General features: G+C 32.8%; 9 protein-coding genes across 9 annotated transcripts; 3 read left to right on the top strand and 6 right to left on the bottom strand.

Annotated features, from left to right (window-relative positions):
- Positions 1 to 1,158: 1,158 nt before the first annotated feature.
- Positions 1,159 to 5,949, bottom strand: HYPBUDRAFT_13566 (uncharacterized protein; the record flags this gene model as incomplete). Its single annotated transcript, XM_020219582.1, has 2 exons — positions 1,159 to 1,495; positions 1,654 to 5,949. The coding sequence occupies 2 exons, from the start codon at positions 5,947 to 5,949 to the stop codon at positions 1,193 to 1,195; spliced, it is 4,599 nt and encodes a 1,532-aa protein (XP_020073928.1). The 3' UTR covers positions 1,159 to 1,192.
- A 641-nt stretch (positions 5,950 to 6,590) lies between these two features.
- Positions 6,591 to 8,735, top strand: HYPBUDRAFT_168869 (uncharacterized protein; the record flags this gene model as incomplete). The annotated part of the gene is made up of 3 exons (XM_020222824.1): positions 6,591 to 6,708; positions 6,941 to 6,994; positions 7,072 to 8,735. 3 exons carry the CDS (start codon positions 6,591 to 6,593, stop codon positions 8,733 to 8,735), a joined length of 1,836 nt encoding a protein of 611 aa, XP_020073929.1.
- A 449-nt stretch (positions 8,736 to 9,184) lies between these two features.
- On the bottom strand, positions 9,185 to 9,837 carry HYPBUDRAFT_158923 (monothiol glutaredoxin; the record flags this gene model as incomplete). The annotated part of the gene is made up of 2 exons (XM_020222412.1): positions 9,185 to 9,631; positions 9,814 to 9,837. 2 exons carry the CDS (start codon positions 9,835 to 9,837, stop codon positions 9,185 to 9,187), a joined length of 471 nt encoding a protein of 156 aa, XP_020073930.1.
- Positions 9,838 to 10,586: 749 nt separating this feature from the next.
- On the top strand, positions 10,587 to 10,901 carry PIR32 (Pir32p; the record flags this gene model as incomplete). Its single annotated transcript, XM_020218063.2, has 1 exon — positions 10,587 to 10,901. A coding segment is annotated over one exon (315 nt), but the record flags the coding sequence as incomplete, so codon positions are not given.
- A 92-nt stretch (positions 10,902 to 10,993) lies between these two features.
- ROA1 (Roa1p) lies at positions 10,994 to 14,866 on the bottom strand (the record flags this gene model as incomplete). Its single annotated transcript, XM_020219087.1, has 1 exon — positions 10,994 to 14,866. One exon carries the CDS (start codon positions 14,864 to 14,866, stop codon positions 10,994 to 10,996), a length of 3,873 nt encoding a protein of 1,290 aa, XP_020073932.1.
- A 641-nt stretch (positions 14,867 to 15,507) lies between these two features.
- Positions 15,508 to 16,470, bottom strand: HYPBUDRAFT_144856 (5'/3'-nucleotidase SurE; the record flags this gene model as incomplete). Its single annotated transcript, XM_020219893.1, has 1 exon — positions 15,508 to 16,470. One exon carries the CDS (start codon positions 16,468 to 16,470, stop codon positions 15,508 to 15,510), a length of 963 nt encoding a protein of 320 aa, XP_020073933.1.
- A 441-nt stretch (positions 16,471 to 16,911) lies between these two features.
- IPT1 (inositolphosphotransferase) lies at positions 16,912 to 18,571 on the bottom strand. Its single transcript, XM_020223333.1, has one exon. It carries the CDS (start codon positions 18,525 to 18,527, stop codon positions 17,127 to 17,129), a length of 1,401 nt encoding a protein of 466 aa, XP_020073934.1. The 5' UTR covers positions 18,528 to 18,571; the 3' UTR covers positions 16,912 to 17,126.
- Positions 18,572 to 19,476: 905 nt separating this feature from the next.
- Positions 19,477 to 20,040, top strand: HYPBUDRAFT_8334 (uncharacterized protein; the record flags this gene model as incomplete). Its single annotated transcript, XM_020223726.1, has 1 exon — positions 19,477 to 20,040. One exon carries the CDS (start codon positions 19,477 to 19,479, stop codon positions 20,038 to 20,040), a length of 564 nt encoding a protein of 187 aa, XP_020073935.1.
- A 59-nt stretch (positions 20,041 to 20,099) lies between these two features.
- On the bottom strand, positions 20,100 to 20,627 carry ATP7 (F1F0 ATP synthase subunit d; the record flags this gene model as incomplete). The annotated part of the gene is made up of 1 exon (XM_020220307.1): positions 20,100 to 20,627. The coding sequence occupies one exon, from the start codon at positions 20,625 to 20,627 to the stop codon at positions 20,100 to 20,102; it is 528 nt and encodes a 175-aa protein (XP_020073936.1).
- Between the last annotated feature and the right edge of the window lie 70 nt (positions 20,628 to 20,697).

A 20,697-nucleotide genomic window follows, 5' to 3' on the forward strand; every position in this document is an offset into this window, starting at 1 on the left:
TTTCTTTCTCGATATCACTTAAAATTGAACTACCATCCCCGGTGGTCTTCGATAATATCTCTAATGAATGCTTTAAGTTAGATTCAAGTAACCTTGCTGGATGTCCAATTCTTATCAACTTATCGGCGGAAACGGCCTTTTTTGATTTTTTCTTCTTTGAATCTTCATTATTGAAATTTGGTGATAATCTCTCTAGTATAGTATCGACAGATATATTAGAACCCCCACAAACCAATACCTTTTCGTTATTATTGAACGTGAGTTGCTTGATGATCTCAATTAAGGTGTACGTTTTCCCTGTCCCAGGGGGGCCATGAATAATCGTTATATTACTTTGATTAATGGCAAAATTAATTGCATCCTTTTGAGAATCATTCAAATTTTCATCGAAGTACTTAACTTTATTAGAACTTTGAACAGGAGTGTATTTTGTTTCTCCTAAAAGTAACTGGATTATCGAATTTTTATTGGCCAACTCATTCAATTTATTCATGGTTGTAGTCATCCGTTGATAAGTTATTGAATTGGTCAATTGAACTATCCACATTCGATTTTGGTCATTAGCGGTATTATTATAATAGTTCATTAGTTTCTCATCATTTATACTATCATCAACCGATACAACTATCAAATTAGACTTGACTTTAGTTACGACTCCTTCAATTGAATTTTCATCATTGTCCTGATTCATTCGATCTAATCGAACTATGTCACCATTTTTAAAACTTCCTTGGCTAATTTCATCACTGATTGAGTTATCCGGAATCAATTCAATTAGATTCTTACCTCCTAAACCTGTACGTATATTAGATACTAATAAATTAGTGATGGCTAACCCAAGTTTAGCAAGTTTTCTCGCTGGATATGACTTGAGATAGGTCTCAGTTAACGTCATATCAGCCTTCTGCTCTTCAAGAATTGCATTCTTGAATTTAGAAGTCAATTCTTCTTGCAACATCATCCTGTTCACCCAGTACCTGATTCAAGAAGCAGATGATGAAAAATCAAAAATTCGAAGAGTCTAAAGATAGAATGATTCCGATCCGTACACCTTATTTTTTTGCTACATCATCCGAAGACACTCTTTCAATGAAAGACCTGAATATTCATATTTATATATATATACTATTTGTAGTAAAAAAATGAAATAAAAAACACCTAGAATTACCAATTTGAAGATATGAAAAGAAATCTAATTTTCTTTAGAGAAATCATTTAAGTCTCTACCAGTTTGTTCTTTTAAGTACTTACCAGCTTCTTTCGAGACATAATCATAAACCAAGTTTCTTTGCTTGAAATAACCACTGTATTTCAAGATTGACACTGTTCTATCATAACAGGATTCACCAAAAGCTAAATAATTGCCAAACCATCTACGGAAATCGACAGATGAGAAATGGGAAGTATCGAACACTAAACCAGTGTTACGATGAATACCTGCGAGTATGATTGAAATCAAAACTAAGTCAAAAGAATAATGTGCTAATTTACCAAGCTAGACAATAATTAGTAAAACCAAGTCCATCTTCCAATATAAGGCATTATACATACCGACATGATGGGTAAAGAATAAGTGGCTACAGAGGAGTTCTAATTTTTTTATTTGATTTCATCTATTTAAAATGCGAATTTGAGAGTTATCTAAGTATGAACTCTTTTAATGACATTTGGTAAATCGTTTGCAGTCCAATCTTTTATTCTCTTATTTGATTGGAAGGTGATACCAAATCTTAATAAGATCTGATCAATGTTCAACTTCAACTGTTTATCTATCAAGTTATCGTTCTGTAGAGATTGTCTGATGATTTCAAAATTTGATAAGATGGCAAATCTTGTGATTAATAAATCCGATCCGTTATTCAATTTTTGTAAGTTATAAATATAATTCAAAATCAATTGCTTGGTTTTGAATGGGGCATACAAAGAATTATTGATATTCATTAACCATTCGATGATCTTTTTCAGTCTGATGATGTTTAAATCATCAAGTTGCTTTGTACCATGGATTAAATCGGTTATTAACCAATTGATTTGACGGTAGTACAAATCATGACTCGACAGTTCCTCTTCATCAGCAAAGGGGTTGGAAATAGACTTGAAAAGTGGTATTTCACTGATTGTAGGATTTGACAAAATGTATCTGAAAACTTTTTCATACAAGAAATGACCCGGGTTAGATAAAATTGGAACTAATGAGGCATAACTATACCAGATTAATGAACTATAATGTTCAAATTTCTCCGATTTCAATGTGTTTAATATATTACATAAATAAACCTGGAATATGTTCTTGTCTTTGAACTCTTGTAATTCAATCGATTTCAACATACCATTTAGGAGTACTTTTGTAATGTTGACGATATCCTTATTGGAATTGGATAAATTAGCTATTATAAATTGTAATAAACTTGATTCAATCAACTTTTTCAAGTCGATTTTTATTTGGGTAACATTTTCTTCTTCATTGTTAATTTCACTAATCAATTCATCATTATTAATAATAAGTAACAATAAAAACTCTGCATCGTAAATTGTGTCGATATAATTATAAGAAATCAAAGCATCCGAAATATTGATATTATTTATAGTATTAATTATGAAATTCTTCGATATAGCCAAAATGAAACTTGATTTATCTCTGATGAATAATCTTTCAAAACCAACTAGCTCCAAATCAGATTCATTTAAAGAATTAGCAAAATCCCAATTTGATACTTTATGAATCCATGATTTATTGATATTAGTTTCGATTGTCTTCATAATATTTTTCAATACCAAATCATCTTTTCTGATTGATCCTAAATAAAAGTTCAAAATATTATCTAAAAAGCTCTCAGTTGAATTTTTCAGGGGATTTAAATTGAAAAATCTTTCAATGATAAGTGCTGATTTTATCCTTACTTCTCTTGTTTCATTTGTTGGTAATTGAAATAATGAGTTATGTTCATTGTTAATAAATATTTGTAATAATTTTTCGTATTGAATTGATTTTGAGTTGATTAATAAGTAAGCATGATTTAAATAAATTTCGTTATTAATCCAATCTTTAGAATTCAAGATAACTTCTAATTGGGAATTAATGATCAGAATTGGTAACTTGGAGAAATTGATTTGGTCAGTTTTAATTAAGAAAGAATCAAATTTAGATGAAAGTTCAGTTGATTCAGCAAACTTTTTAGTGATATATAAGATTGTCTTATACAACCAATCATTTATGAAAGGAATGTTTTCAATTTGAAAGTTTCCTATCAATTCAACAAATTCTGGAGTGAACAGTTTCTTTAAGTTTTCTTTGACAAAATCTTGTACGACTTTTGATAAATCATTGATATTAAATTTATCAAAACTATGATTGAATATTTTGATTGAAAACTCGGGATTTTGCAATTTCAAAACTGATGGAACTATTTCTAAATGCTTATCAAAAAACGGTTTATAAAAAGAACTAATGAAAATTAATAAATCTTCATCTTTGGTTTTTAAATTTAATAAATCGGATTGGGGAGAAACGTTTGGTAAAAGGTTTTTGAAAGTTTTCAAATCATTTTCTATAAGAGATAAAGGAATTTGATAGGATTTGAGAATTGATTCAAATTCTGGTTTTAAAATTAATTGGAAATTTGGTTTGATGTCAATTTTTCTATTAATTAATTCTTGGTAAATATTTGGATCTGAATTATTTGAATTGGTCAATTCAATCAATTGATGATTTGTTAATAACCAAGTGAAATCAACTTTCATTATTTCATTATTCTTCAATTTTTCAAAAACAAAAGTTTGGAATTCATTTTGTTCTGAGTTTTTGAAAACATCCAAATTTTGAAATAACTCATTTAATAAATGAATAACCAAAACGTTATCAGATTTGAAAAAATGGCCCCAAAATTTTTCGGAACTGACAAATTTATTTAAAGAATTATCGGAGACAATATAGTTACCTAATTTTAAAAAGTTATCCATAATCTCTTTTTCATTTGAACAATTATTCAATTTATAGAACAAGTTTCCGAATTGAAATTTGGAAATTGGTTGATTGATATTTTCCAACTTAATTTTAGTTGAAGGGTTTAATTTTTTCAATTCAATTTCTGATTCACCGATAAGGACTAACTTCCCACATAAATCATCAAGCCAATCCTGAATTTCAGGGGTTCTCTCGATATAGTTCAATTGTTCAAATAAGACAATGATAAACAAACTCAAGTCATTATGATTTTGATGAGAAATATCAAGATATTTATAAGGAAATTTGATTGACCTTGAGATGGTTTCATCAATCAACTTAGCGACCTCATTATTTGGAATCCCCAGTAAAATCAAGGGGATTAAGGGAGATTCGATTAAATTTGAATTGAAAATCAAAGTATCTTTAGTCAAATTTGATAAGATGAGGAAAATTTTTGAAAATAATTTTGAATTACCTAATTTTAACAAATTAGTGAAGAATGAATTTGAACTTTGACTTTTATTGAACCATTTAAAATCTTTTGATTGGATTGATAAGTAGTTATTTAATAAGATCAAATCATATTTATTTTCCAAGTTCAAATCTGATAAAGGAATTGAAATATTTGAAGATTTAAATTTTTCAAAGCTTGATAAAATCATTGAGATTGTTAATTTGATGATTTTATTTTCATGATTGAGAAAATTAGTGAAATATGATAAGTTAGGGAAGTTACCCAATACGATTTCAATAACGGTAGAATCCACATTAGATAAATGGTTTAATTGTAAGAAAATCAATTGTAAAGAGAGTTGAACAATTAGTAAATTTTTCAGCTCCAAACATTTCATAAGGGAAGATTTTGATAAAGGAGCCAAAGAGATTTGATCAGCTTTGGAAAGATTTGGAATTGATAAGATCCTCGAGTACAATAAAGTGTGGCCAATCCACCAACTAGTCAAAGAGGGATCATGGTACCCACCACCATTGGCAACAATCCAGTTGGAGTAAGGAGCAATCAATTCAAGATTCGAGGATAGTATAGCGATACATAGGTTCAAATGAGAATGAGATTCCCAAGGTTTCAAGAAAGTTAACAAAGTGTAAATGACTTTATTATTCAATTTGAAATTTTTATTATTGATTGATAAGTCGATCCCATTATTGTTAATTGGGAACCTCAACCCATAGGTTAAATCCGTAACCAAAAGATTAAATAAATCATGGTACTCTTTTTGACAAGTTGAATAGACCGGTTGATCGATTTTATTCAAAAGCAAGGAAAATTTATGTAAGAAATTTTCATTTAAGATTTTTGACTTTGTTGATTTTTTAAAATTTATATCGTGACAAATTTTATCATTTATGAAACTAATGATTACTGATAATGACTCGGCAGAGTCTTCTTCTAACGACTTCCATATATTATTCATCAACTTTGATATGAGTAGCAAATCTTTTCTTATAAAAGAGTTAGTAATTGAGCATAACTTGAACCAGAATATTATAAATTTACTTCGAACCAGTTTATTTGAGTTACTTGGTAATTTTGTTAGGAAGGATGAGTTAAAGTCAAAGTTATTGAGAACATCGTTGACAATGATATAGTTCGGGAACTCGATAACGTTAGTCAACAACGAAAGAATAGGATTAATCAAGTTTGGTCTATTATTGAGACATTTCATGAAAATTTTTGTATGATTGTTCAACATATCCAAATAACAATCGGTGAATGCTTGTTTATATTCTAAGATGGCTAGTTTATTGGACAAGTCGTCATTGTTATCATTGAATACCGAGTTAACCAACCCGGTGAACTCACTCAATTTATTGGTGATTCTTAAGAACTGGGAATGGTCGTTGATGGAGATGAAATAACTCCAATTGGAGATAATCTTGGGTAAATTCGACGCAGCAACAAACTCAAGCACCTGCTGCGGGCTTTTCACCTGGTAGAACTTTTCCAACAAGGCTGAATCAACATTCGAAGAGTGTTCCCTCATGGTTTGCTGGATAAAGAAGAAAGGGTGGATCAGCTCATCTCATCTGGCCGCTAAATGCTGAAAAAAGAGAAATTTCTCCAGCTGTACACCCGTACCTCAAATATACACCCGTACCTCTTTCAATTTTTATTGTTTTTTTTTTTCTTTTCTTTTATTAAGCTTTTTGATTTAGTTTATTTTTTATTCCAAACATTCTACAACCTCAACAGGGAGACATCACCGGTCGCAGCCTACAGGCTTACATCGAAACCAGAGACGTCGGGAGTTGTTCTGGGTAACTCCACCAAAAATGGGGTAGACCAGCGATCGTGGAGCCTTATCTTGATCACGAGCGTACTGTGAATTTGTCTAAATATATATGAATCGCGGAGTCACTGCAGGCATCATCCGGAGTATCTATTCAGCCTCGACATTGGCCGTCTCCCTGTGCTCAGAGCATGTTTGCAGTAATGTGCGGATCCACCCGCAAGCGTATTCTCTATTGTACGGTACCAGTTGCTCTGTTTCATCTTGATCTGAACAATTGATCTTGGACCAAGAGGGGATCTGACCTACTGGAATCCGGAGCATCATACCTGATCATGAACACCTGACTGTGTGGACACCCGACTGTGTGAACACCCGACGGTGTGAACACCCGAATGCCTGAACCTCCTGAACCCCTGAACAAACTAAGGGCAGTAAAAGTTAACGGAGTAGTTAAAGTTGACGGAGTAGAAATATGTCAGCGAGAGAAGACATTACCGCAGTGGGCAATTCGTATGTACCCCAGAAAGTATGACATCATCGCAAAGTAGAGTTAGACACCTCACACCCGTGCACCCAGTGGTCCTGCTGATCTTCTACACGACTTTTCCAGGTAATTTTTTTACATTTTTTTTTTTTGTTTTGTAAGCATTTCATAAACAGAATACCCCTCTTAAGTATAATCTTATAAATAATTACACAAATCATAAAATTTTTTTTTCCTCTCTAAAAAACACACTGTTAGCTTTAAATCAATCAACTTGTACATCATCTACATGTTACTATGGCACTAATACTGGTATGTAATTGCTTCGACGGGGATACCGTAAACAGAAACTAACATTGAGTAGAATTTTAAGAAACTTTTCGCTTCAGATCCACTGGTTAATGAAATGGATGATTCGTCCTCGTCCAAAGAATCGTTAACGGATAATAAGAATGGGGTGAATTTTGATATTAGTCCCTCGTCAACTCCGAATCAATACGGAGATTTGCCCAAGGATTATAAATTAATGAATTTATTGGGAGAAGGAGCCTTTTCTAAAGTATACAAGGCGGTGAATGTTGTCAAAAATGAAACCGTTGCCATTAAGATTATTGACAAGGGCAATTTGTCCACGAAACAGTTGATGAATATCAAGAATGAAATTAACATCATGTCCAAATTGAACCATATCAACTTGTTGAAGCTTTTGGATTCATTCAATAATGAATCTTATTGTTATCTTATATTAGAATACTGTGATGGGGGTGAAATCTTCAATAAAATCATTGAATATACTTACTTCAGTGAAGATTTGTCTCGTCATGTGTTTCTTCAGTTGTTAGATGCAATCAACTCATTACATGTGAATAATATAGTTCATCGCGATATCAAACCGGAAAATTTGTTGTTTCAACAGATTCCCTTTATGGACCGGTCCCATCAAGAGTTTGAATCGTGCTTGAGAGACTCGGATGATGATTCGAAGGTTGATGAAGGTAGGTTTGTTCCGGGAGTCGGTGGTGGTACCATTGGGATCATTAAATTGGCTGATTTTGGTTTGGCCAAACAATTGAAAACCGATGATGGTAAATCAAACTTTTATTGTAAAACTCCTTGTGGCACTGCTGGATATACTGCACCAGAGGTAATCACTTGTAATAATGGTAATAATGGTAAACGAGTTTTCAAAAATTCAATTAGTAAAAATAATCATTATTCAAAAGCCGTTGATATTTGGTCTCTTGGTTGTTTCCTTTATACCATCTTATGTGGATTCCCACCATTTTATGATGATGATCAACATCAACTAAGTTCAAAGATTCTAAAAGGTGATTATGTTTTTTTAAAACCTTGGTGGGATGAAATTAGTGATGATGTAAAAGATTTAATCATGAGAATGTTGGACATTAATCCAGAATCAAGAATTACCATTGAAGAAATCTATAATCATCCTTGGATTAGTCATTCTCAAAATTTTCTGGTTAATGACGATACTTACTTTAACATTTCTTCAACTTTACAGCCTTCCATGATGAATAAAACTGTTTTGGCATCTCCTAGAGCAGAAGCAATTAAAAAAGTATTCAATAATCCAGCAATGAGTAATTCAACTTCGGTTCAATTCATTGAGAATATTCAAGAATTTTCCGATTCCGATAATGAAAAACAACCCGATGAGCCTTTAAATAAAGTCAATTTCAAAAACGTTTTCCAATCAAATTCAATCATTGAAGATGAAAATAGTGATGAATTAACTAGTTTAAGACAAAAAATTCATCATTCAATCACTTCTTCTTCAAATTCTTCCATCAACTCAATGGATGATGATTATCAAACCCGTTCAAGTTCAGTCATAAGCGGATTGAATGGAGATTTTAAATTCACCCTTAATTTAAACGATTCAAACTTATTAACTAGAAGGAAAACTTCCATTCTGTCAAAACACAAATCAAGAAATACTTCTTTGGAAAATGATCATCGACCAAATGAGTATAATCAATGTGGTTTGGTGGATAACCATTTCTTGAAAACTCCAAATAATGTTGTTTCTTAACCACCTGGCTTGTTCTTTTATCTTCACTTCTTTCAATTCTACGGGAAGCAAAAACTATGTACTATTTTGTTTGTTCCAGTCATTTGGGTTTTTCTATTTTTTCTTCTTTATCTGCATTATACTTGGATTTTGTTTTGCATTTTTAGTTCTATATTTTTATACTCGTTCTGTTTTATATGACACTCGTACTATATAATCTTTCAACTTGTAAGTTGAGTTTTTTTGTAAAAATTCAACCGGTTTTATACAATCATTGCTGTTTATTTTTATCCCATGTGTACTTAAGGCGATGATTTATTTTTTCCGATAACCTATTTTTTTTTTTTTTTCTAAGGCTTAATTTATCCGTTTTGATAAATGCAACTGCCTTTGAACAATTACAAGTCTAGGCTTGCCAGAGGTTAAAACGTTAATTAATTATATACAATAGAATAAGATAATAAATAAAATTAGCTTCTTTCAGAAGGTTTGATGTTAGCTTGTTCTGGTTCTTCATCTTCAGGAACCAAGCAATCGTTGGCTTCTAATAACTCACTTAATTCTCCACTTTGAGCCATAGACATGACAATATCACATCCTCCTACAAACTCTTTATTTACATACAATTGGGGGATGGTTGGCCATTGGCTATATTCCTTGATTCCATCTCTTAATTCAGGATCTTCCAAAACGTTATAAGCAGCAAATTTTTCGGGATCAACTCCTTGTTGTCCCAACATTTGGATGGTGGCTCTTGAAAATCCACATTGTGGGAATTCCGGAGTCCCTTTCATGAATAAAACAACTTTGGAACTTTGAACTGCTCTGTCGATAGCATCTCTAATCTCGGTTGAAATAAATCTAAATTGGTTCAAATTGTTGAAATTTGGCTTCACAAACCTGGTATTTATTTGTGCCTGCTTTGACGTTAGTATTCCTTCTTTCAATGCTCAGTCTTGAATACATACAAATCTGGCAGTATTGTTAAATAATGATCTGGTAAACATAGCTATTGGTTATAAAGAAATACCTTGACATTGCTTATTCATCGTTTACTCTTTTTTTTTATATATGTTCGGTTGATCGGGCGTGCGAAAACCCATTTTCGGGGTAGTGAAGACATTCTGGGGGGTACGGGTTCTCGGGTTGCGGTTGCAAAGCGATGATTATCTACATGTAATATAATTGGCCAATACCCAGACACCTTATATATTCGTATATAGCACTGTTCTGTGTTAGTTCGGGGCTGACGTGCTCTCAGTTAAGCTCTTTAGAACCGGTTGACGTAAAACGGTAAAAGTTTACGAAAATTGATGTTTGTGGAAATGTTACTTTTTTTTTTGCAACCTATAAATTGTAACGTCTTTGTTTTTGGCCTTTTTTACAAATGTACTCTTCAGCTTCAAAGCAATGTTTAAAAAAGTATTGGTATTGGCATTGTTAACTTCATCGACCTTGGTCCAAGCGGTTTACTCTCCGCAATCTGGCGAGGATTGGACTCAATTAAAGCCAGATACCCCGGCTTTGGACGAAAGTCATGATTCAGTTCCGTTTGCCTTTGGTATTGTTGTTAATCCCTATGTTATTAACCATGATGGAGACTATGAAAAGCCACCGTACTCAAGTATTCCAAGAACACTCACTACTGCATTTGTAACTAGTGTGGAAACAGAAGCTCCTAAAGCTACAAAAACCAATGATGTCGTTTACCAAATTCCTGATGGACAAATTCAGAGAACAACCGTTGTCGCCGATGAATATGACGAAGACGACTGCCTGGACGAGGAAGTACAAGAAGAAATCAAAGCGAAAAGAGAAGTGGAAGAAGACTCGTGTGACGAAGATGAAGATGAAAATGAATCATTTGTCTCTCCTGTATATGCGGTTTCTTGTAAAACCAATACTACTTTAGAGATGTCTCTTGAGGATGGAATCTTGAAAGATTCCAACAATAGAATTGGTTGCATTGTTGGAAGTCGTCAATTTCAATTTGATGGACCATTGCCTCAGCATGGTGCCATTTATGCTGCCGGTTGGTCCATAACTAATAAGGGACAATTGGCCTTGGGTAATTCAACTCTCTTCTATCAGTGCTCTTCGGGAGAATTTTATAATTTATACGATCAACCAATTGCTTATCAATGCAGTCCCGTTTCATTAGATGTTGTTGAATTAATCGATTGCTGAAAAGTATAGTGTATATGCTTAAAATAGAAAGATTTATTAAAGTAAGGAATTAAAATTAATTAAAGAAATCATAAAAGAATATATATAAGGAATTAAAGATACCATTTTACCCTAATGTAGATTGATGTAATGGCAATAACACGGTAAATAACTAAACAAGCAATCAAGCCTCCCATGTATGCTCCAAAGTTAACGTCAAGTTTATAATACCGTAAAACAGCATCACCTGAATCTAAAGTACAAGTACTTAAACCATGACCACAGGAAAATTTTTGACCCTCGAATCCTAATTTAGAACAAACACCAACCGCATATTTCATTGGATTAAGCCAGTTCCATCCTTGGAAGAATGGTGGCATTTGAAGTGACATAGTACCCCCCATAAAAATAGCAAGCAAAATACAATTCAAAATCAAGTTAGATGCAAGTCCCAAATGATTAAAGATTGAATTAATCATCATACTTAAAGATTCACCGATATTAATAGCTGCAAAGGAACTTACGAATGAGGTGAAATACATGGCTGCAGTTCTTGGTAAACCAACAACGAAAACAATAAAGGCTGCAAAAATCAAACAAGTGGCTATTTCAACTGGGGCCTCATTAATGAGGTATGATCCACTGAATTCCAACACCCCATAAATATTGTCTTTGTATTCATGATAGAGAATAGCTCTTTCAGTTGGATAAAGTGTCATGTTATTAATAAAACCAATAAAATATAAGTTCAAAACTTCTTGAGTTAAACCCAATCTATTACTGATACCTTCATTAGAATTTTTTAATGGAGCAAAATATAATGCTTGGATTATACCAAGGAATATGGTTTGACCAGCTCTTGAAAATACAACATCGAAAGCTCTAATTGAATTCACCGATGATCTTTTAGCAATTGTCGAAAACGTAAGCCAGAAAGGTAATTTAACATGATGATATTTTTGTAAATCAATAAATGTGTTTGGATCTTCCTGTTGTATTAACATTGGATCTGATTTTTCTTTTGATTTCCATTGGCTTAATATATTATTGATTCTTTGCTCACTAGCATCCTGTTCTTCGTCTATACTAATAGTTACTATATCTAAGATATGATCAGCAATATTAACCTCGTTATTTGGAACTCCATATCCTATATTTTCAAAATGTGATTTTGCTTTATCAGCAGGTCCATCATAAGCAACTCTACCACCCCTAGCCAACAATAATAAGTTACCAAAATTTGAATAAATTTCTTCGCTTGGTTGGTGGATTGTACAAATGACGGTTGTTTTGTTTGATTTAGCCAATTCACCCAATAGCATTAAAATGGAAGATGCAGTCGTAGAATCTAATCCAGATGTTGGTTCATCTAGAAACAAAATCTTTGGCTTACTTAATAATTGAATTGCAATTGAAACTCTTCTTTTCTCTCCTCCAGAAATACCTTTCACGTATTCATTACCGATTAATGTTTCAGCGCAATCAATTAATCCAGTATCTCTAATCACCTTATTAATATATTTTGGGATGGTAGCATGCTCGGATAATGGGAGTCTTAATTTAGCCTGATAATATAAGGTCTCCCTAACCGTTAAATGAGGAATTAAATAGCTGTCTGATTGGGTGACGAATCCAGCTATTTTAGACAACTTCAGTGGTTTAACTATTTGATTGTTATTTAATTTAAGAGTTCCACTTGATGCAAATGATGATGCCTTTGTTAATCTTGATGCTAAAAAACTTAATAAGGTAGTCTTACCCGATCCTGATGGACCCATGATAGCATTAACTTCATTAGCTTTGAAAACGGCAGATACATCATCTAATAAGATACGATCAGTCTTTTTAAAATTGAATAAGGATTTATCAGCTTTAACCTTGACAGAAAGTTGGATATTGTGAATATCAATATTGATGTCATCATTGTTAATGTTATTTTGAGTAAAATCATTAGTTGGGACCGAGTCTGGTAATTTGGCAGATTCATCATTAATTGATTCTTCACCAGATTTTTCGTCTTCATCTTCTTCACCACCAATTTTATTTGACTTGGTTTTAGCAACTTCGACATCATAGCTTTTGAAATTAAATCCAATAGCGGAAAACAAATTAAATCCAATGAACCAAGCAACTAAAATACCAATTGGCTCACCAATCCAGCCTTGAGGGAACCCCAAAGTATCTAATTGGAATTTACCAGAATATTGTACACAAGCTTCACTATTTTTATCATAGGGACAGTCACCCATCCAATTTGTGTATTGATTTGCAGTCAAAGCACCAAAGGCATACCAGAAATATGCAAGATACTTCGTCCAACGAACATAAACCGGCATTGTAGCTGCATTAACAAAATAACCACAAGCACTATTTTGCACTTGATAAAGAATGTTAGAAAGAACCATAGTGATTGAATAATTGGGTGCCAAAGCAAAAGCAGCCATAGCACTACTCATACAAATAAGGATAGTAAGAATACAAACCAATATGTAAATACCAAAATAATTACTATCAGTTGGGCCACCTTCATATTCTGACATTCTTAACCCCCACATAAAGTAAGTAATTACCCCAAATATAAGAGACATTGGTAAATCTTCCAAAAACAATTTTGCCAATCTTCTTGAAATGATAAAACCAGGAATGCTAACAAATCTTTCACGGTATTCTCTTAGGAAAAAAGTACCTTCATAGACCCATAATCTTTCAATTTCAATAAACATGGGACTAAAACCAACAATTTCAAGCATGGAATAAAGACAGGAGGTGATTGATCTTATACCCGCCAAATCAGGAGTTGGTTTATAAAACATCCATCCAAAGGCTACGGCTAATAAAAGAGAACCACCATTGAACGCAATTAAGGAAGAAGTATCACGACGAGTAGTAAGAAAGGTTCTTTTAGTAAGAATACAAGTTTCATTGAAAAAGGAAATGCGTTCAGTTTTGGGCCGTTGAAATCTTTTAATATTTGATTCAAATTTATGGTAAGTTTCCTTTTCGTTTAATTCAGGGGAAGGTAAATTTGAGTAGGCCTTCCAATTTTTAACTAAATAGTCAATTTTTTGTGATGATTCTATTTCTTTTTCTTTTGTCGAAGTATCTTTAACTGATAAACTCATGATATAGTCAACTACATTGGAAGGAGTATTTTCATTTGAAGTTTTAGAAACGGCTTTAAAGTAATCATAAGAGTTCGTTAAATCCCCATAGTAAACCAATCTACCACCTCTAGTTAATAAACAAATTTTATCGAAAAGTAATGCAATTTCAGGTCTTGGTTGATGAATTGATAAAATAACAGTGATCCCGTAGTCAAAACTTGCTAAAGTTTTCAAGGTTTGAACTAGCTTTAATGAAGTGGAAGTATCAAGACCAGTGGTTGGTTCGTCCAAAAAAAGACACGATGGTTTATTGAGTAATTGGATAGCAAGACTTAGTCTTCTTTGCTCACCACCTGATAAGTTAATCGTACCGGTGAAAGACATCACAAGATCATCTTGGCGGTGATCCAATCCCAATACATTAAGCAAGGAGTCAATCAAACTGGCCTTCTCAAACTCTGATGCAGTTGGAGGGAGTCTTAAATCTGCTTGATACTTTAATGTTTCATAAACAGTTATACCGGGCAAAAAAACATCAGTTTGTTGCATGTATGAGTTTCTAAGCTTCATTTCCTTATCGTCATTATTTGAAATATAATCAATCGAACCTGCAAATGCAAGTTTCTTGTTATGTTGATTTAATCTTTGGGAAAGAGTATTCAATAAGGTGGTTTTACCACTTCCAGAACCACCCACGATTGCAAGCATTTCTCCAGCTTGCAAGTCGAACGAAATACCATTGAGGATCTTGGTTGCTTTTTCTGATTTTTCATTATCGTTTTGTCTTCTCTTCTGTTGGTTTTTGACAGATACTGTTAAATCCCTAACCGATAAACTGACTCGGTCTTTAGGGTCAATCCGAAGAATCTCTGATGAGTTCATATTTTTCTAAGACAGGTTCTATGATGCTAGTGTATCCGATGACAGAATATATGAATCCAGGGGCCTATATATATATATATATATATGTACGTAATATTATGCAATGACTATTAGCCAACCTTTTGACAAATGCCATATTGCTAAATTCCGCCGGAATTCAACCTGAGCGATGCCTCTTTTGTCTCATCTTATTTTTTTCCTTCTTTCTTTTTCCTTAACCATGGGGCCCTCTTGGTGCCACAATAAACACCAGGGACCAAGGCCTACGTTGCTTGACATGTAACAGGCTATTCAGCCATATATTGTCCCACTGGAACACTGCCGAACCGAGTCAACGGTGAAAGCCATAGTTCATTGATCTAGGTCTCGCAACTGTTGCGTTGAGCAGCTTATGAAGGATCAAAGAAATTCCGACGGAATTGAGTCATTTTTCTTAACAGTTTAATTAGTACAGCTTTTGACAGGGCTATATTCAAGTTTTAACAGCCAGCGACCTCGTACAGTGCGTTATACGAACAGGACAAGGATCATAAGAGAGATGATGTAGTTGATTATAGTTTTTTTGGAAACAGAGGCTGAAGATTACGGGATATTCCTAATATTGTGTCTATTAAATATTGCTATTGATTATAATTATAAAATTAAAAGAGATCACCAATTATACTATGTACTTTGTTTGATTGACTTAGACTAGCATCGTAGTCTATGCTGAATACACTGACTGTCGAAGTACAGTTTTTAGCGAAAAACACTGAATATTCTGAAGGTAAATTACAATCACCATCTTCACAGTCTTTTTGTTTATTATCTAAGTAATCGTATCCAACCTCGTATAATTCGGTTTTTTTGTTATATGACATACTTGGTACCAAAACACCTTTACCTAAGATTCTGGTTTTCATCCATGTTGGATCAGTACAATTTTTATCCGATAAAGTTGAAACTTGAGGAAAGTTAACGTTTAAACCAACGGTGTTGGGGATTTTAGCGGCATCTTTAGCTAATATAAGATCAACCAATTCCACTATTTTGGAAGAATAGATATTTGCTGGTAATAATTTATCATTATTTAAATCATCTTTGAAAAAAGTGTTATTTAAATCAGATCCACCAAATGATATGGCTGGAATACCATTATAGACAGAAAAATATGCACCAGAAGTAGTTGAACTATAAGTGAAGAACCCACTCAGAATCCCTGGACCTTCATTTGGCCCACTGATGGTTAAATCAACCTTAACATTGTCAAATTTCTCGGGTATAAGATAATTAAGTGCAAATGCAACGCATGCAGAAGTAGTACCATCAAAATAATAAATATTTGAATCATCAGCGTCATGATCCCAGGATGGAGCTCCTTTTTTAACGTACCCAAATTCACCATCTTTTTCCAATGTTTTCGATTTAGGAACTTGGAAACTACCTCCATTACCAGTTTGTTGTCTTACTGGGGCCACCATTATAACATCATATCCGGCTTTTTTCAAGTCTCGGTAAGCTGCTCTTATATATGTTGACGCCCAAGAATCGTCATTAGTAAGAAGGATTGTTTTGGCAAAGACTTGAGCTATCAACAATATAAATATTATTAGTTTACTCAACATTTTATTATGCTTTGTTCAGCTGAATAATTAGTAAATTGTAGAAATTATCTACTTATATAAGTTGTTTTTTTTTTTTTCTTCTAAAAAACAAAAACAAGGAGAAATTCAAAAACCGGCACCAAGCATAGCTATTCAAACTTAAGGTACAAAGGTTACTACAATAGTTGTGGATGCAACGGTTTTTAAACCTTTAACAATAGGCTAATCAATCTCTTACCAAAAGTATCAATGGCTGCTCGGGAACAATTGTCGAAAAAGACTCGAGAACAATAAATGCGAAAAAAAACAAGACCGTATTGGGTAGCTGCACCAGAGTTATAATTAAGCTAACCAGCATCATCAACGATATCGAGAGAAATATGATGCTACGGCATCACCAATCTAAATTACCATTCGAAACAGCAATGACTTATTGGAAGAGCGGATTACTGAAAAGGTGATGAAACTACTAAGAAAAGTCAGTTATCGAAGCCAGCAAGGAGCCTTATGCTGCAACGGGACTGCCAGTTTACGAGTTATTGGGGTCAAGCTTGAATGTTGCAACTGTATACCAGTTATTAGGAGCGCAAACTTACTTTGAAATACAAAAACGAATATGCGTTAATAAATAAATATATTATAAGAAGAAGACATTAATAGAAATAGACGTATGCAAATTAAGCAGGATCAAAAAATTTTGAAAATTTAGTATTTTTAAATAATCTCATACCAAAAGTACTACCATTAATAAAATCTAGTCTAAATCTAGCAAATTTGAATTTTTTATCAATTGCTAGTAAACCATGATTTTTCCAGTATTTTATTAGGGTAAATACAAAGATTGAATAAAAGACACCTGCTAATAAATCAATTCTCCAATGATGATCTAAGTAAATTGAAGACCACCATTGTAAAACCAAATGAATTGCCATTAAAATTTTTGGTAAATTCCAACGGGCATAATGACAAACAAAGAGTAAACTCATTACTGCCATTGCCAGATGTAACAGTGGGAAGCAAGAAAATTTATTTGGCGCTGCATAATAAACTGACTTATACATATAAGTTGGAACTTTAATATCTTGTCTAGTTATACCATCGGTATAAGTCATATCATAATTTGGAATCAAATTTTCTCCGTATAATTTAATGAATAAAGGGGGTACGTTTGGGAAAATCAAATGAGTTAAAAGGATAATAACATTTTGTAAACCACAACTTAAACTAAATAATTTTAAGGAACCTGGAACGTGAAATAAATGTAACCAAATTCCAATCAATATTGGAGTTAAGAAATGGAATATCACATAGAAAACCCATGATATTATAAATTTTTGTCTGGTTATTGAAAAGGTTAAGTTATATTGATAAATATAGTGAAGGATAATCATTGAAGTTGTTAATAAGATTGGAGGAGTTAAATTCCAATAATTTTTTTCATTTGATAATGCAGAAGAGGGTCTTTCTTGAATTTTTTCTTCGTTATTTTCAATTTCCAATGAATTGGATCCGGATGAAATCGGACTGGTTGGTTGTAATGTAGTTGACGAACTTGATAATTCAAATGATTGATATGGTAAATGAAGGTTTGATTGGGACTTGGATATATTCGGAGAAGTTAATGAAGATGAGGAGGATGACGATATTGGAGAATCGGTGGTGATGATTGGATTGGTTAATGGATTGGGTAATTTATTTGATAAAGGAGATGGAGGAATAAAAGGAGGATATTCGTATTCTTCTTCATCTTCACTTTCAATATCGGTTTCATCATCATCTAAATTAAAATAACGATTATATAAGATGAAAGAACCAGTTATTAAAGATATCAATGAAAGAAACCATCCAATATTATTATTAAAAATATAACCATCTAATCGTAAACAAAGACGATGGAAAATCTTGGGTCTGAACTCTTTGGGGACAACATTAACAAATTTAATTAAAAAAATCCAACAAAGTAATAAAGATGAATTAATGATTATATCAAGAATGAAAAAAATTGGCTGTTTGGTGTTTAATAAATTTTTTAAGAAAAAATGGCTAAATTTAACCATTTTATTCAAAGAAGTTTTCATTACTTCAATAATTCGAATTACTATATTATAATAAACATTTAATATTAAAAAATTATAAAACTTTAATATTGGATTTTTGATCGAAGAAACCGATGGTCCATAAGTTCTGATATTAATTGTCATCATTATGATACTATTTAAAAACTCATATCAACGTGCGAAGTGAATAATAATACATAGGAATGAATAAAAATGCAAAATAAATAAATCAACTCAAAATTATAATCAATCAACTATACCGTGGGGATACTTAATGTTATATAAAAAGAAGCAAGAACAGCAAGCAGTAATGGAACGAGAGGAAAAACAAAAAAAAATTTGGTGATGCTGAAGCGAAAAAAATCCCATACAAAACAAAAAAAAAAACTTAACTTAGTAGGGTATTCTTTGTTTGTTATTTGCTTTGTCCTGACTTACTCGAACAACCTATTCGACCTATCAACTCGAAGTACTCAATCTACTCAATCTACTTACTTGTAATCTACTTGTACTCAACCCTCGTCTTCAGTTTCACTCACTAGCGGTTTTCGAGCCTTTATCCTACAATACTAACGTGTACTTCGAGTAAGGCTAAATGTTCTTAACTCTTGATCCTAACCATATCTGATCTGTCAAGGCTATATCGTGTTGCTAATTCAAAACTATACCACTGAGCCATGATCATAACAAAATCAATTTCAGATCTGGTAATTAAGGTACAGCCCCCACTAACCTGATTAGCATTACCATGTAAGTTCTATATTAAATAATTACTAGTGCCATGTAAAACTGCCAATTTCATCGGGTTACAAAACACCATTTTTACCCTTAGCAATCGTTCGATTAGATCACGTGACCTTCACGTGACGTGTCATGTGACCCACGAGTCACGTGCAGGTTGGACGACAAAAGCCACCAGTAAATGTACGGAGGTGTTTTAGAGGAGGACTCCAGGAGGGACTAGTAGGGTATGAAGCACGCTAGTTTGGACCACTTCATACCAATTGAGGCTAGTCGGTTGGTGATTCCAGGGTTTGATGGGTTGGTGTTCCTAAGGAATACCGTTTTGCTAATTTTCCACGGTCCAGCCGGTAAGAGAAACTGGTATGAAAGATTGGATATTACAAATAACATCACAATTAATTGTGGGACCCTTTTGACGTTCCAGGATTTAATGAACGAAATGAATGGGATCATGGAGAACTATGACAGTGGGATGGTTTTGCGTCTGATTATAATTGAAGATTTATCTAGTTTTTACTGGGAATTCAAGTCAAGACACTATCAAGAAATCTTTAGCATGATTGATAAACTACGAAATAAATATGGGATCAATATCATAATAACCAATTGGAATAATAATTATGAAAGAGGATATAATTATAAGTTGAAACCAAGTGGCACTCCAAACAATTTGAATGATGTTACTTTTGTAAATAATGAATTTATTAAAAAACTTGATTATGTTGGGTATATAAATAATGATAATCAATCATATCTATATTTAAATAATTGGAAATTACTAAGTCAATAAAGTATTTATTTTTAATCTTATATAAGAATATGTGTGAAAGAGAATATATGAAAGTAATCTTACATAACAGTTAAATCACCGAATTTTTCTTTATAACCTGGAACTTCCCATTTACCGTTCTTAATCATGTAATTAACTTTTTCATCTAAATCAGATCTTGCTTTAGCAACATCTTCAACAGTTAATTGGTCAAATGGTCTGGCACCTTCGATATCTTTCAAAGTAGTATTTAATTGTTCAATTTCTTCTAAAACTGATTTTTCAGTTAATTTAGCATTTTCAATGGCTTTAGCTTCAAAAACATCAATGGTTTTCAAAGTCTTAGAAACATCATAAGTAACTGGTTTGAAAGCTTGAACCTTGGATCTGACTTCTTCAACAACAGCAGAATTCTTCAAAACTGATTTATATTTATCAAAATCAACTTGAGTTGATTGTGCTTCTAATGATTGTATTTCCTTTTTAGCTTCGTCATTTCTCTTCTTGAAAGCAGTCAAGGATGAGGCAGTGGATCCAGTCAATCCTAAGGATTTGATAACTTGGGCCCAGTTCAATTTGGTGGCAGCAGCCTTGGCAACAGTAGACATCTTTATATATTGAATTGAAGTTGTAAAGAATACTCTATCAAAAGGTATATTTTCAATCTTTTGAGTTGGA

This window comes from Hyphopichia burtonii, assembly GCF_001661395.1.
Source record: "Hyphopichia burtonii NRRL Y-1933 unplaced genomic scaffold HYPBUscaffold_9, whole genome shotgun sequence".
Lineage (NCBI taxonomy): Eukaryota > Fungi > Ascomycota > Pichiomycetes > Serinales > Debaryomycetaceae > Hyphopichia > Hyphopichia burtonii.

Excerpts from the sequence above, each read along its gene's own strand:
- IPT1 (XM_020223333.1), bottom strand. The coding sequence starts at position 18,527 with ATGAAAACTTCTTTGAATAAAATGGTTAAATTTAGCCATTTTTTCTTA.